Source organism: Panthera pardus, unplaced genomic scaffold (assembly GCF_024362965.1).
Source record: "Panthera pardus isolate Hobbes unplaced genomic scaffold, ASM2436296v1 HiC_scaffold_21, whole genome shotgun sequence".
In the NCBI taxonomy this organism is placed as follows: domain Eukaryota; kingdom Metazoa; phylum Chordata; class Mammalia; order Carnivora; family Felidae; genus Panthera; species Panthera pardus.
The window spans coordinates 48,545,821-48,563,403 of record NW_026526777.1 but is presented as its reverse complement, the minus strand read 5'-3'; the positions used below and the strand labels follow the sequence as shown (position 1 = coordinate 48,563,403).

Sequence of the window (17,583 nt, the reverse complement as noted above, 5' to 3'; positions counted from 1 at the left end):
TTCTTTCAGTATTTTTAGAATCATTAAACGGCCTGTAAGAGTAAAAAAAAAAAAATTAGTTACACTTTAATGTGTTATATGCCATAGTAGTATTTTCAAATTTGGGGATTTTCAAGATGTTCTGGGACAAAATTCCTTATAACATTGAGGATCTATTGTACTTGAGGTTACCACATTGGTATTTATTTATTGAGACTTCAGAATTCAATAGGAATAAATAATACAGTCTCTCTGTGTGTATAATACTATCTCTCCTTCTGAATGAAACTTCTAAGATCATATAATTTAGTAGTCCATTTATAAGCACTCTTTTTGTTGCCCATAGGATGAAGTCCAGGCTTTTCTTTTTACTGTAACAAACATTGCCTTTTTTACCTACTTCACCAGACTCCGTTCTTGAAGCTTCTTCTTTTTTACATTTTGCCCTTTTTAATTATACTGTACTTAACGATTGGCAATTCCCTGAATGCCAGTGTCAGAGGATTTCACCATCCTAGCCTTTATACATGGTATTTCTTTTGTTTACCTTATTCACCTGATGAACTTCTATTAGAAATGAAGGTGGAGAGAAACTAGATATTTCACCCTCTGCCACCTCCATGTTTCCACAATTTAGGGTTGGTTAGGGAGTGGGTAATTTGGCATTGTAGAAAGCACTGAGGATTAGCAAACAGAAGACTTGCATTTAAGAGCTACCTCTGCAATTAACTGATTAAGTGAGCCTGGCCGGATCACATAACCTCCCGTGGGATTGTTGTCTTCTGTAAAATCAGGGGATTGGGATAAAACAGTGAGTAAGTAAACTTACTCCCCCCCCTTCCTTTTCTATTTCTTTACTTCCAGTTTTCTTCCCCTTCTTTCATTCTTGAACATGTGAAGAATACAACAGTTTCCATCACTTTTTAGTAAATTACTACAGCCATGGTTTTTCATGAAGAGTGGGGGCGGCTTGGTAGGGCTTGCCCTGGGATAAGGGGGACAAATATTAAAATAAGGGATTTGAAGTGTACCCTAAGTTGAGATCTCCAAAGATCTTCCACCTCTTAAATAATATTCATGTGTATTCTTTGTATTAGCATGAGAAAAATATTTGTGAACATATATAGCTTAATTCTAAGAGACTGTTCTTGAGACCATTTTGGCTTTGAAGTCAAAATTGACCACTAACACCATCTGTTGGTGGGAAGAGTTGTACTTTTTATTGGATATGTAGCTTAGTTTCTATGAAATTTTGCAAATTAAAGGTTTTTAAGTTGAGGCGCTTCTGTATAATTCAGGAGAATGAACAGGATTCCCCCTTGCACTTTATGTTTTGAAATAATTTCAAACTGTCAGAAAAGTTATAGGTATATAGAAGTCAAAAAGGCACCAGTGTTTTTTAAAACATTTTGCCCCATTTGCTTTATCATTTATTTCTCTTTCTCACATACATATACATGCTGTCTTTCTGAAATATTTGAAAATAGTTTGCATGCCCCTTTACCTCTTAATATTTCAATTGTATTTCTTTTTTTTTTTTTTTAATTTTTTTTTCAACGTTTTTTATTTATTTATTTTTGGGACAGAGAGAGACAGAGCATGAACGGGGGAGGGGCAGAGAGAGGGAGACACAGAATCAGAAACAGGCTCCAGGCTCCGAGCCATCAGCCCAGAGCCCGACGCGGGGCTCGAACTCACGGACCGCGAGATCGTGACCTGGCCGAAGTCGGACGCTTAACCGACTGCGCCACCCAGGCGCCCCTCAATTGTATTTCTTAACAAAATTATTATTTTATGTAACCACATCACAGTTATCAAATTCAGGAAACTGATACAGTACTTTAATCTATAGTCAGTATTTCAATTTTGTGAATTGTTCCAATAATATCATTTACTGCCCTCCAGTACAGCCTCTTCAGTTGTCTCTTGAGTTTAAATTTGTACTGGTTCCTCAGCCTTTATTTGTGCTGTGAGATTTTTAAAAGAATGAATTCATAGAATGTTCCTCAGTTTATTTTTATCCATTTCCTTGAGATTAGATTCAGGTTATGCATCCTCAGCTCAACTACTTATAAGTGATGTGTCCTTCCCAGAGTATCACGGCAGAACCACATGATGTCTTTCCATTCCTGGTTGGCAATGGCAACTTTGATCCACACACTCAGGGTGTCGTGCTGTTTCTTCACACAGTGTAGTTACTTATTTTCCTCTTGCAACTAATAAGCAATCTGTGGGAAAGCACTGTTTTGTTTTGTTACTTTTTTCTAATTAAAATAATGTCTTTGTAGAAATTTTGAAATATACAAGTAAGCAAGCTAAAGTTAGGAAGAAATTGACTTGGAAACATGGAGATAGCTACATTGTAGTGCATATTGGTATAATCTCTGATCTACAGCATAATAGTGATCATGATAAACAAAAGGATTATACCTTAAATACTGTTTGGTAAATTGCTTTATTCACTTAGCAGTATGCTGTGAATATTTTCCTATACATCACTGAGTTTTCTTCTGTGATATTTTAGTGGCTACAGTGTTGCATGGTGTATAATCCTTTGCCTATGGATTATTCTGTGATGTTTGACTTAGTCTCGCATTTCAGGTACAAGAACCTCTTGAGTGTCCAGGCTATTTAATTGCTCTTCTTTCTAGGCTCTTTCTTTTTTCTTGCAGCTTGAGGGAAGCACTGCTGTACTGTTAGCGCATGTGAAATTTTCACTTCAACCATGGAGTCCTTGACCTACCGTTCTGTCTGTTCCACAGTTTGATACTACCAGGCTGAGTTCTGAGTTCTTTTCTCTGACCATTTCTGAGCCTGCAGTGGCACACATCTGCCAGTTACATAAAGCTATTTCTGATTGAGCTGGATTGTTTTCATGTTTTGTTAATCTGTACAGTATGTTGGGATTTTTGTTTTATTCCAGATACATCATTTTATGAGTTAAATGGACTTTTATGGGCTGACTTTCTGAATAGAGCTTCTAGCTAAAATGTATACACACCCACCACAACCAAAAACATACAAAACAAACATGTGGAGCACAGTTTATCTTTTTGCTTGGAACTTTCTGTTATCTGAATTCTAGTCAACCTATATTTATATTTTGGGCCAGGTTGCGTGGAAGATCTCAGAGCTCTTACGTGTTAGAATCACTTGGCAAATTGGCAAATTATCATCAGGGAATCTTTACTGGAGATAGAGATTTACTTAAGATTTTCCCCTTTAATGCTCATTTATTTGAAAATCTCTCATCAAGTATTTAGTTTGGGGCCAGTTAGGTAAATGGAAATATAAACTCTCTGTGTAAGATATGGGTCAGTTAATCGATCATTCCATTACTTCTACACTTAAGTACAAATGCAACAAAATTACATCTGAAAGGCTTATTATGTATAGAATCTCTATTGACTTAAGGTAGAATCATTTTAATCCTAGTGAATTTTTTAAAGTCGCTTCATTATTTTTAAGTCTTTCTTTACACTTTGGGAAATAAAGGCTACTATTTTATAAATGGTGAAGTACAAATATATCAAATGGGCCAGTTTCTTAGGGCGCGTGGGTGGCTCAGAGGCAAGTTGAGTGCCCAATTTCAGCTCAGGACACGATCTCACAGTTCATGGGTTCAAACCCCATGTCAGGCTTTGTGCTGACAGCGCAGAGCCTGCTTGGGATCCCTCTCTCTCCCTCACTCTCTGCCCCTCCCCTGCTTGTGCACACGTGCATGCTCTCTCTCTCTCTCTTTAAATATAAACATTAAAAACATTTTTTTAATGGGCTGGTTTCTTTTCATTGTCCTTAATATACGCACTCTTCTTGAGGTAGGGTAATAAGGTGGCATTGAGAAAGGTAAAACAGTTTTCTGCTATCTTTATCCTTTTCCTTTTAAGATCTTAGTTTACTTTGTTTTGAAAATAATCGTCACACATCTTGAGTATGTATGTAAAAGATATGCCTGGAAAAAATATAAAGGTGTTTAACTTTAATAATTTGGTAAGTGATCTAGCAGTCTTACTGGAAAACAATTTAGTTCTTTTGACGTGAGACTTCTAAATGTGTAGATTAATTTAGACATTTTCAACTGTTTTTTTCTTTTGCAACCTGGTGGTGTAAAATTGCTAAACCTGTCATTGTGATTGGCTTACAGTGATTGAAGTTTATGTAAAACTTGTCTTTTTTTCTTACAGTTTGGTGTGTTCTTATCCATGTGATTGCTGTTGTTTTAAACGATGCTTGCCATCTTTTGATTAAGAATGAATTGTAGCTTAGAATTTGTTATCATTTATTCTGCGTTACTAGCGATATATGGAATAATTTCAAGGTGTATACTTTTGAATAAATTCATAAAATAATTTATAACATTTGTGTTTAGTTTACATGTAGAAGTTAGTTGGCCATCATGCTGAGAGGTGTCTCTCTTGAGGGACTCCTCCTCATTAAATTCAGTGGCTTAGTATTGCAAACTGTTTGTAGATTTATCTTTTTTTTTTGTCCTGAGAGATACAGTTGTTATTAGTCAACATGTTTACAGTGTTTTTAATCATTTAGTAAATTTCTTTTCCAGTGTACTTATGTCTTAAAATATACTTTTGAAATTCTTTATTTAGAGGAATAGTTTACTCTTTTTAATCCATTGATTTATATTGTAATTTTCACAGGCTTCTGGAATTTAGAAGTAGAGGGGCTCTTAGAGGTGTGCTCCTCCTCTTTTTTTTTTTTTTTTTTTTTTTTTTTTTTTTTTTTTTTTAAGCCACATCACTGATGGATGGACTTGGTGCCTCTGCTTAAATATTAGCAAGGTTCTTTGCCCAACACCTTACAGCTGGCTAGTAGTGCCCTAGACCAGGATTTGAATCCAGGGCTTTCTGATTCTAAAATCTGTGTTCTTCCCATTATGCTATGCCATTTCTAGATGCATGGAGTTTTTCCTGAGTGATTTTTTTTTTTTGTAATTCTTACAAAATCTCTCTGAGGTATATTTTATCATCCCGTATTTGTAACTTAAGAAACCAAAGTTCACTGATACTTACCTAGCATAATGCACTTGGTTAAAATCCTGGAATGGTATTCTATATCTCATGATTTTACCACTGAACTGCTTTCTCTGCTCCTTGGTCAGGAGTGGTGGTGGAGTTATGGAGGAGTGTTGTTCATGAATTGACATGAATTCTGTTCACTTTTTAAAATACCATCTGAGATTGCCATTTCCATAGCATCAGGGCTTCTGAATTAGGAACTGGTGATGGTAGGATAAAGATGATTGAAGTGAAGGGGATACGTTGTGACTATGGGAGAGTTTGCACAGCTGAAGACTAGGAGAGGGTCCTCGAGAGCAGAGATGGGAAAAGCTTGGGTGGGAAGGGGTCTGTACAGCACTTCATATGCTTCGCTGTTTGTGGCAAAAGATGGAAGAGGGTTGTTTACTACTCAACTTCCCTAAGACCCTGTGGCACACCTCTGGCATAGTAAACCCTGAAATACTGGTTTTACTTTTCTAAGGTTTCTTCCCTATTTAGAAACCTTCCATGATTCCTTGCTTGTCCCTTCCAGTCTAAATTTCCCCATTCAACAGCTGAGACCCTCCCTAGTCTGGTCCTGTGACTTCTTAGAACTTTTCCGGAGTCCATCACAAAACTTCTCCTGAGCAAGCAGGCCAGGACTCCACACTGGACCTCCTCTCTGGGTCGTCACTTTGAAAACTTTTTTTTTTTTTTTAACGTTTATTTATTTTTGAGACAGAGAGAGACAGAGCATGAACGGGGGAGGGGCAGAGAGAGAGGGAGACACAGAATCGGAAGCAGGCTCCAGGCTGTGAGCCATCAGCCCAGAGCCCGACGCGGGGCTCGAACTCACGGACCGCGAGATCGTGACCTGAGCTGAAGTCGGCCGCTTAACCGACTGAGCCACCCAGGCGCCCCTTGGGTCGTCACTTTTAAATTTGCACTCTCGTTTATGGTGTTTTTACTTTTCCTGTCTTCCGAACCTTCAACTTGTCTTTATAAACCTAAACATTATTTCTTCCTGTAGAAATCATGTGACTCTTGAAGCTGAATAGAAGTTTAACAGATAGTAGCATTCTGTTTATTTCATTTCGTGCTCTTTTCCCCTCTAGTCATATTATGAACTTAGAGTAGGAACAACGTTTTAGGTTCTCTTTTCTGTTTCCTTCCTTCCCTCATTTTGTTTCCCTACAATTCCTTCTCCCCTTGACCCTTCCTTTCTCTCTTCCGCACCCTCCGCCTCTGTCCTGGGTTTGTTTGTTTGTTTGTTTGTTTTTTATCTATCCATTTATCAACTCATCTGTCTTTTTTGTCTTTTGATTTTTCCTTCCCATCTGTCCTCCCTTTTTAATTCCCATCCAGCTGTCTGCCCCTACTGTACAAGCTTGGGCAAGTTACCTCTCCTCTCCTCTCCCCTCCCCTCTAAAAATAGGGTATAATGTTATTACTTCATAGAATTGTTTTGATGATCCAGTGAATTTGTAATGAAAAAGTTCTCAGCAAGCCTTCCAGGTAATAAGCACTCCTGGATATTAGGTTTTATTGTGATTGTTGTACTGTTTTGTATATTCCAATATATAAAACAAACGATAGGATTTTCTATAAAAGGAGAAGTAGTTTTCCTTTTTTTTTGCAAATAAAAGTGGATGATTGTTTTTAAAAGTAGTTAAATAAGTTAGTTTTGAACTCTTAAATGTTTTGACAGTAATCTAAAAATATTAATCATATTAGCAGTCATGACTAAGATAATTATTTCTGCTTTGAAATAAATTAGTTTTTCATGTATTACATCCTTAATTGCTTGCCATATGGACTAATTTTGTGCTAAGTTCTTTGTATAAAAGTATATTTTGCCTTCTCTTGAATAAGAATTTAGCTGGGTATGGAATTCTAGGTTGACAGTTATTTTCTCTCAGCACTTGGAAGATATTTTATTTTCTTCTGTGTGCATTGTTTTTGTTGAGAAGCTTTCCATTTAATTTTATTCATATGTAAGTAAAGTGACTTATTCCACTTGCTTTTAAAACAAATATTCTCCAGTTTAGAATGATGTATATAGAATATGACTCTTTACTTTCTTTGCTCAAGGTTTGTGATTCCTGAACATGAAATTTGTATCTTGCCCATATTCTGGGAACTTCCCAGCCTTTATCTCTTTAAATATTGCCTTTTATTATTTCTCTTCCTCTGGAACTTCTCATAGACTGTGCTAGATCTTATTATTCTATTTTTCATTTCTCTTGATCTCTATGCATTTTGCATATAATTCTTTTTGTACAGAATTTTTGTATAATTTCCTTTCTCTCCGCTGCTTCACAAATTCTCTTCAGTTTTGTTTAATCTGATGCTTAATTCTCTAGCTACTATATTTTTCTTTTTTTAAGAAACATTTTTATTTGGTTTTCCAACAAATGTTTGTGTTGCTTTTTGCATAACATTTTCAGTTTCTTCTTTTAAGGCTGCTGATTTTAATCTTTCCTGTTTTATAGCCTTTATCAGATAAGCGTTCATCTAAAGTTCTCAGAAGGTAATCCTAATAACTGTTGTGTTTCTTGCTTTTACTTGTAGCATGTTGCTTGCTTATACAGTTGGTAAATTTTTATCTTGAGCTTGCCAGTGGGGTTTTATTTGTGGGAATCCCACATTCATTGTCTTTTTGTTCCCTCCATTTGCCTGGGGTTCTAGGAGTCTCACTGGCTTGTGAACCTACTTTTGTGGATTTCTCATCTTGAGGGCCTTGAACTGTGCTGGTAGTATATAAATTCAAATTCTGTACCTGCTGGAGTATGCCTAGGATTACAGGTTTTTATTTTGTAGACAAGTTTGTGGACACTCTTCTCTAGCTTCAGTGTTAAGTTCAGGCCAAGACAGACAAGTTTCTGTATCTTCTTATACCCGTATACTTTCTTTCTTTCTTCCTTTTTTTTTTTTTTTTTTTTTAAATAGACACTTTATCATTGAAGGAGTAGACTATTCTGGCTGGCTGGCTTTATTCTAGGTAAAGGTGTGGTTGGGTGGGGTGGGGAACAGTGTGTGTGTCTCAGTTCTCATCTCTTGGTTGCCTTTTCTATCCAACTGATAATCAAAACTCAACTTATAATTCCTAAATTTCATTCATACAAAGATTTTTATATTGTTTATCAGATGTATTGCTGGAAATTGAAATCCTCATCATATTCTTTTAAATGTGTGTAGTATTGTATGTATTATCTGATTGCCATTCGCCCTATACTGTAATTGGACATTGATATAACATTATCCTGTGAGTAATGCTTTATTCAGTGATTCAGTCTTTTAACAGATACTTACTAAAAGTAAGTAGTTGAGGGTCAAGTATTGTGTTCATGTGCCTGAATGAAAAGATGGAAAATAATGATTTTTCTGTCATGTTTTGTTTTAAATATGAGTCTTTAATATCAAGGAACTCAAAGTTCATTAGGGAGAGATACATAAATAAACCAGTGTGAAAAGATGGCATTAGAATTTTGACAAAAGAGCAGTGGAAACACAGATTTACAGGAAAATCTCTCTCCAGGAGGCACTGGGGACTCCTGTAGCCCTGGATGTACACGAGAACTTTTTTCTTTTTAATTTCTTTTGTAAAAGCTTGAACTTTTCAAGGGTGGCAAATAGCGAAGATAAGCTTGCTTGGTGTTACACTGGAAATGGTTTTAAGAGGCAACCATGTTTTTAGTAAACTTCTGCTAGAATAATGGCTTTATTGTTGAAACAAAGTACTGGGGAATTGAGACTCCTCTCTCATTTTCTTAGATCAAAAATTAAAGAAGGCAGTGGGAGTTTAGCTATCACAAATGCTGAAAGTGAGCTTGCCTGCATGCCATGATATACAGGCTACTTAAATCTTCAGGCCTTCTATGAGTGTCATATAAAGCATGTCTTTAATATTCATTTTAAAATAAATGTTAAAGGAAAGCAAGCTGTAACAAGTGTTAAATATTGAACTGCAGTTACAGTGTTTTAATTTTACCCCATTTTTTTTCCTCATGAAAGTTTTAAGAATATTATACTAGGAAGGTTTAGTTTCTTTTCTTTTTTTTTTTTAAGTTTATTTTGAGAGAGAGAGAGTCAGGAGTGGGGGGTGGGGAATGGGCAGAGAGAGAATCCCAAGCAGGCTCCATGTTGTCAGAGCAGAGCCTGGTGTGGGTCTTGAACCTACTAACTGTGAGATCATGACCTGATCTGAAGTCGGACGCTTACCTGACTGAGCCATCTAGGCACCTGAGGAAAGTTTAGTTTCTCTTGTTGAGCCCTTCATTTCTGTTTTCATCTTTCTTATAATTATCCATTGGAATTTCTTAATGTGGTTTTATACAAAGGTATTAAAATGGTTCTCACTATTGTAAATTGTGCTTTATTGAATAGCTTTACCTGTATAGTTTTTTCTCTATGAGATGAATTTCTAGGACTGAGATTTTAAGCCAGAGTATATGAGCATATCAATTCTGTATTGTCTAAATGTTCCCAAAGAAAATGCTCTAATTAATTGTGTTTCACTACCATTTCTCTTATAGTTGCTTAACTCTTTGAGGATATGTTTTATAGAAGTATTAAATGTCTTTCGCATAATATTCCTAATGATGATAGCATAACTTACTTTAGAAAAGAATATGTATCTGCTTTGTGAAATGAGATTCATTAGTGAGAAGTTGACACTTTGATTTTAATCCTTTGTTCGTTTAGTTAAAAAGTACTGGTTTCTTGGTGTGAATACCATTGAGAAGGTGGGGTGTTTAGGAGATGTGCCTGCACATCTAACATGCCTGCAATTTAATAATTTAGTTCCATGACCTCAAGCAAGGAACTAAATCTACACATTTCAGATTTCCTGTTTGGGTATTATATTGCTTGGAAAGAGCAATATCCTTCTTTTTGGATTTTAATTGCTTAGAAAGAAGCAATATACCTGTTTTGGGAATTAAACCCAAAGATTTAAATTTAAAGATTAACTGTCTTTAGAAGTTTCAGAATGAATTTAATTAAGAAGAGAGCTGTTGTGATGTTGGTAATAATTATGAATGATTGTGTCATTTGTAGCTCTAGGAAAATTAAATAGTAAAGTATGTATTTGTCTTGTTTAATTTGAAATTTTCCTGTGTGCAAAACACAGAAAGGTTTTGAGGTACATACTAAGAACATAAACTTAGTTTGTATCTAAGGATTTAATGTTTGTATGATATCATATGAGATCTTAAACTTCACTTCAGCATTAAATAACACTGATATGTAGTACATTTACAAATAGTTTCTTTAAGGTATGCTTTACTGTACTTTTTTTAAAGTTAAAACCAGGCAGAGAAAACTTGATTCTTTACTGTTAGAGTTTAAAAATGTGTAATGTTTATTTCTGGTCTATATTACTTCATTTTCAGTAAATAATAGTAAAAAAAATTACCTATTTGAAGAGTAGATTGAATACATTTCCTGTAACAATTTAATTAAAATCTTTTTCTGTAACACTAGGGGGCACTCTTGACTTACGGATTCATATCTAAATTAATCTTCATGCATAGACTGTGGAATGAAATGAAATTATCTGAAAACATGTTATTGCAAACTGAATGTTACTTCAGAGAGAATTTGCATTATCAAGCTCATTTTATATGGCAGTGTAAATAAAAGTTGATCCTTAATAGTGGCATAAGAATAATGAACCTTATAAAATGAAATGCTGTAGATTGGAGGAAATGAAAGTATTTCAGTGCTCTGTTCACTTTCACGTTGACTTTTCTAAGTGGGTTCTAAATGGTTTTAAAAACCCATTATTTCTAATATCTTTCTCATTTAAAAAAAAGTCTAGCACCACGTTTTGCTCTTAGCAGGTATTTAGTATATATCTGAAGAAATGAAGATAGTCTTAAGATATGACTGAAGGATGCAAACTAGCAGTACATTTTAAGCATTTGAAAACCAAAATGTTTTGCTACATTCAGGAGACCTATTTTAGGCGTGTTTTCATTCACTGTGTTTTCAGTTGGGATTTTGGAGATGCCCACCAACATGTATTTTGCCAGAGGTGTATTTCTAAGGCTTTTGTCTTAATTCAAAGACTGTGGAACTTAAGCTTTGTGTGGATTAAGTAGACAAAGTCTGCATCATCATAATTGCACACTTATCACGTGTCAGCACTGTTGTGTGGGCTTTGTATATATTCATTTCTCCTCATCACAACTCTGTGAGATAGGCACTTACTGTTACCTTTGTTTAATAGATAAGGAAACTGAGCCCAGAAAAGTTAACAGTTTTCTGGGTTCATACTTAGGCAGTCTTGTTCTAGAGTCTGCTTCTAAATCACTGTCCTCTATTGCTTATCCGGAGAGAGGAAACTTAGCATCAAGAGAATTATTATTGTTATTTTAGACTCAGTTTTTAAAGCCAGTGTAATTTAAAACACCTAATTTATAGACACTTATCATTTCTCTTATGAGAAAGGATCATTGAAATTCAAAGTTAGAAAGGGGCCTTAGAGTCCATTTGCCTCTGTCATTTTATAGAGAGGAAGAAATTCCATCCTAGACAGAAGTTACCGACACAGTGTTGTACAGCAAGTTACTTGTGGAAAGGGATGCGAAGCTCAAGTGAATATCCTGGCTTACAGTGAAGTGGAAAGAAGTGTGATGTTGTGGAAATAATATTTGACTAGAACTTTAGATGGCTCGAATTTTATTCTTGCCTCTCCTCATTTACCAGCCTGCATCATCAGAAGCTCTGTTTCTTTGTGCTGTGTGAGTATAATAATGTCATCCTTAATTTAGTCTATTGGTAGTTGTGAAGGTCAGAGTGATAATGATTGAAGATATTCAGTAAACTTTAAAACCCTATACAAATAAACAAGCGTATATTGTGGTATTTTTATGACACGTTCTGTAATCTTTTATTTTTAATTACTTGCATCTTTGTAAACCAGTTTATCGGCAATGACAAACTTACTTAGTATTGCTGATTTATAGATGTCTTTCAGATCTCTAAAAAATGTATTGAGTTATGCCATGTGTTACTTTGCCACATGGTGTTTTACACTTTTTATTTACTTAAAGCTAAAAAAGGTTTTTGAATTTTTCTCACACTAAGTGAAAAATTATACTTCCGCTTTATGGATGAACGTAACAGTAACGTGTATCGAATATTGCCCATGTGGTGTTTCTGACCATTTGGAAATAGCATCCAGGATCGTCCTCAAGCTGGATATAGTGACTTAACTGAAATAAAAATAAAAAACTTTACTTCATTGAAGTTGAAGTGTTTTATTTCTTGGCATGGTGATAGGCATGGATTTGCTCTCTTAAACGTCCAGTAAGACATAGAATAAACATTTTCTGTTTATTTTTTACAGGAATAATAATGTATTTGTGGCCTTGGACATGAAGCAATCAGTCTTCTGTTACTGTTAACGTAGTGTCAAGGACTGATGTTGTGGGAAGCATGGACCTAATGAACGGGCAGGCAAGCAATGTTAATATTGCTGCTACTGCTTCTGAGGTAAGAATTTTTAGAAGTTTAGCTGTAGAGTTTCTTACCTGGCATTCTGATTTTTCAAGCATTATGGTTGGTCACAGATTTAACTCAGAATTTGAGAAAAGGACTACAAATTTTTTAATTTTTAAAAAGCTTTTATTTTTTATTTTTAAATGTTTATTTGAGAGAGAGAGAGAGGGGGAGGGAGAGGGAGGGCGCACACAAGTGGGGGAGGGGCAGAGGGAGAAGGAGACACAGGATTCAAGCAGGCTCTGTGCTGATAGCCTAGAGCCTGATGTGGGCTTGAACTTACAAACCTTGAGATCATGGCCTGAGCCGAGATCGAGTGTCAGACGCTTAACCAACTGAACCACCGAGGCACCCCCCCCCCAAAACTGTTTTAATTGTTCCATTCATATGTTCTATACATCTTAGAAACAGTTAATCCTTATTCACTTAAGGTATGTGACAAATGATTACTTAAAACTTTTTCTTGGGTTTAGTTAAAAAAATTTTTTTTGATGTTTATTTTTGAGAGAGAGAGAGAGAGACCACGCATGAGCAGGGGAAGGGCAGAGAGAGAGGGGAAGGACATAGAGAGAGAGGAAGACATAGAATCCGAAGCAGGCTCCAGATTCTGAATTGTCAGCACAGAGCCCGACATAGGGCTTGAACCCACAGACTGCGAGATCATGACCTGAGCTGAAGTCAGACACTTAATCCACTGAGCCACCAAGGCGCCCCTTGAGTTTAGTTTTAAAGGATACATAGAATGTATATATACATACGTAGACTGTCTTTTTAGGGTATTTTTACATTGCATGAACCTTGAGGACAATAATACAAGTGAGAATACAAGATTCTTTTTTTTAGAATCACATAATTTTGACACTGTCCAGATCCCTTGATTCCCAGTCTCTTAAAGGAGATCAAAAACCATTAGGCTGAAATGTTGGAAGGGGTGTAGCTTAGAGTGTAAAGACGGAAGTGAAGACTGAACTCGGTGCCCATCTCTCTAGTTAATGTGTTGGGATTTTATTTGTGCCTCACAGTTTTTCTTTTTTGCTTTACCTTTAAATCTAGAGTACTTGCCTTCTTTCCTTAATAGCTTAGCAACCAGCTCCTCTATTTCTCCTTTATTTTTCTCTTGTTACAGAGGATGAGAATAATGTTTATGACCTTTTAACACGTTGGCCTCAAAGTTGCTTAATAACTTCAACTCCATTTTGCCCCAGCCAGTTACTTAGGCCTTGCTGTCAGTGAAAATATTCTAAGTCTGTGGTTTCGATTATTTTTCTTATGCTGATGATTTCTGTATTTCTATCTCTAGCTCTTGCTTCCCTCATATGCATTTTCATTAAGCATTTCTGATGAACCAGACATTTTATGTATAATATGAACAAAATCCAAGTTACTTGTTACTATTCTGCTCTACAACCTGTAAAGAAAATAGTCCAACCCCTTTCTCTGACTTTTGTTAATAGCATTACCAATTTCCCGTCACTATCTATATCAACACTATTTCCCTAGCCATCTAAGTTTGATGTTTAGATTTGTCATTAACTCACTTCTCCTTTGTGTATCACAACCCATTTTCTCATCACAGCAGGGAGAATATGCGAGCAGAACAGAAGTTCCAGTTCTGTAATGTAACCATGCAAGTGATACCCCATTCTCTCTGCCACATTCTGTTGGTTAGAAACAGGTCACAGTGCTGCCCACACTCAGGTGGAGGGAGCTCCACAGGATGTGAGCGCCAGGAGATGCAGACACTTGGCAGCTGTTGTAGAGCCTGTCCCGCACTCCTCCTCTCTAGGATCCGGCCCTTTTCTCCTTATTTCGACCAGCACCATCTGAGTTTGGTCATTATTTCTTGTCTAGATTATTGCAGCAGGCTTTTAGCTCGGTCTTGCACTTCCATTCTCTGCTATTTTGGGTCCGTTTGACTATAATTCAACCTTAATGTTCTTAAAATACAGCTCTTAAGCTTTTTTGTATCCCCAGATTGTCCATGGTTCCCCATTGCCTGTTAATTAAATGCAAATGACCCTAAACCTTTTATTTAAGACTTTCCTCATAATGGCTCTAAATTTTCTTTTTAATAGACTTAACTCCTGATAATTATCAACTTGAAATCTCATTCTAATGAAAGAATACTACATCTTGCTGATGTTTGTATAAACCATTCTTTTCCTACTTTGGTTACAGCCTTGTCTGTATTAGTTTTTCTACATGGAATTTCTCTTCTCAGTCCAGTGTGCCTCTCCCTCTCACTGCACCAAAAAAAATACATTTTATCTGTCTTTCAAAACCTATTTCAAGTGTTATACTTTCAGTAAAGTCTCTTCCTGATCCCCTCAAAAGATAAGAGGTTTCCTATTTTGAAACTATCACTTAAAAAAATCCCACTTTTAAAATAATTTTTTTCAATAAGTGTATATCACTTTAATTCCTCCTTGAGACAGGGATTATATTATTATATGTTTGTATATATGTTTATATTACATACATATAATATATATGGGTGTTTTTATAACCATATTTTTGAATATGTTAAGTGTATATATATATATGTGTGTGTGTGTGTGTGTGTGTGTATATATATATATATATATATATATGATATTTATAACTATATACCCTGAAACATTTGGTCTAATATTGCAGGAAACAGTACACAATTATTTGTTATATAAAATAGATCATTTTACTGTAAAAAAAAAAAAAAAAAAAAAATCTGCCCTAAAAGTGAATGAATTACATCAGGCCTCGGAGTAATACAGTTTAGCATATGGTAAGTGGAAAAGGCTGTCTTTTAAATTGTTCTACACTGTGGTAAGAAAGTAAAATTTAAAAATACATATTTTTTGCCTTTTCTTAAAATAGAGATCTATTAATATAACAAAATGCAAAGATCCCATAAATCTGAGAAGCTTATTAAATGGATAAAATACTTGATCTGGGTGATTGACTTCCCTGTCTTAGTACCTTTATAGTTAACCTGTACCAAAGCTTCTGAGATCAGAAGAGTTGCAGTGAAATTTTTCTTTTCCAGATATTGAAAGGTGTCAGTGGTTTTAATCTTGTCTTGAATATAGAATTACTACTCTTCCCTTAGTGGACGTTATACTTAAATACTGTGTAGCTTATCAGTACCAACTTCTTTATTGGTATTGGGGAAGCAGATAGATATCCCTCTTAATTTCTTAAGCTTCTCTAATGGCTTGTAAGGAGGAAAAAAGGAAAGTGATTACTTGTTTTGATAAGCAATAAAATTGCCTTTATGATTTGCTAACTTGTCTTGAGTGAGTTAAAAACTTGGAGAAAATTGCCAAGTTATGTTTAAAATTAATGTCTCTACTTGACAGAATGTATTTGGTTATTGGGGCAGTAACTGATGTCTGTTTGAATGTTTGACATTATAAGTAAATTTCTAAATTAGTCTTGGGATATAAAATAATGATGTTGACATACTATAATCAGAATTACAGAGAATAAACACACGAAATAAAATGCTGTTAGGAAAAATGATTATGGGACGTTGGGTTTCTGCTAGATATGTAGAGGTTGGAATTCATCACTCCTGTCCTCACAACATGAAAAAAAAACAAACAAACTGAAAATCAGGAACTCTTCTTAGCTCTCTCAGAAAATTGATGTCACAGAGCAAACTGACATTGATGACCCAAAAACTGGAGAGAGGCAAATAGGAAATTAATTTACCAAGAGTATAAATCACTCTAGCCAGAAACGGGTAGAAAAACTTAAGCTGTAGTTGACAAATTGCTGGAGGCATTGTGTAGACTAGCAACTAGCTTGAAGTTAGAAACTCCTGAAGGCCCAGTCTTGGGTTCTCCCAACCCCCACTTTAGTGTTTTACCTCCAGAAGCTCTACCAGGTTCTCACAGTGAAGATCAGAGAAAAATACCCTCCTGCTTCTAGCAGGGGGAGGGGAAAATAACCATTCTGAATTATACCCAGTGCATTCTCTTCTCCCCCGACCTCAAGGGAAACTCCTTTGCCAGAGACCTACTTGGGGCAAGAGAAATACCCAACACTAGCCCCCTCCCGCCTTTCTCTCTCATTTTCTCAGGGATCAGCAGTGGTGGTGGGGTACTGAGAAGTACTTGAGGTCACAGCCCAAGGGCATAGGCTCACAAAAAGACCTTATAGAATACTCCCCCCCCCCCCCCCCCGTACTTCACCACCACATCAACAGGGCTCCTGTATAATAGTGAAGGATTATAGCAGAAGGAACTGCAAGACACAGATTCTATCTAAGAAGGAGTTTCTAGGGAAACCCAAAGACAAAAAGAAGGACACTAGAAGAATTGAAGAGTAGACACATCAAGTACAATAAACAGTAAACACAGCATAACTCCTACCTATAGAAACATAAATCCTTGTACTGAAGACCTGTTTACCTCTCAGTTCCTATTACCCAGTACATCATGTCTGGTTTTCATAAAATTACAAGGAATGCTAAAAGGTAAGAAAAAGACGTAGTCCGGACAGACAAAGCAGGTACAAGAGCCAGACTCAGGTCAGATATGGCAGAGTTTTGGAATTCTCTCTGGATAATTAAAATAACCATGATTAATAATGCTAAGGGCTCTAATGGAAAAAAAATGGACAACTTGTAAAAACAGATGGACAATGTAAGCAGGAATACTGAAAGAAACTATTAGAAATCAAAAACTTGGTGACCAAAATGGAGAATGACTTTGGCTCACCAGTAGACTGGTGGCCAGTAGTCAGTCAGCGAAAGAATTAGTAATCTTGAAGATATGTCAGTAGAAACATCCGAAACTAAAATGCAGAGAGAAAATAGAATGAAAAAAATGGAGTAGAATATCCAAGGACTGTGACAATGACAGAGGGTGTAACATACACGTAATGGAAACCAGAAGGAGAAGAGAAAGGGGCAGAAGAAATATTTGAAGTAGTAATGGTTGAGAATTTTCCCAAATTAATGACAGATCCTTTCCTTTGAAATGATTTTGATACTTAGCTGCTAATGAAAGTGAGAGAAAACATAAAAATGAGGCATAATGACAAGTGTTCAAAACTGATGGATAACAGCTGGTAGTTTGACATACATATTTATACATTGGCAACTGAAATTTGGTGAATT

The 17,583-nt window shown here is 35.8% G+C and overlaps 1 protein-coding gene across 10 annotated transcripts in view; it reads left to right on the top strand.

Annotated features, from left to right (window-relative positions):
- The window catches only part of RALGPS2 (Ral GEF with PH domain and SH3 binding motif 2), a 197,033-nt gene that overhangs the window by 24,557 nt on the left and 154,893 nt on the right, over positions 1 to 17,583 (top strand). For 9 of the 10 annotated variants that reach the window (XM_053909228.1, XM_053909227.1, XM_019426220.2 and 6 more), the window contains exon 2: positions 12,328 to 12,473. In XM_053909228.1, the coding sequence (XP_053765203.1) occupies positions 12,417 to 12,473 (57 nt within the window). In that variant the 5' untranslated portion in view covers positions 12,328 to 12,416. Of the gene's footprint in view, positions 1 to 11,488; positions 11,720 to 12,327; positions 12,474 to 17,583 lie in introns of all 10 variants that reach the window. The other variant, XM_019426200.2, reaches the window with a different exon arrangement.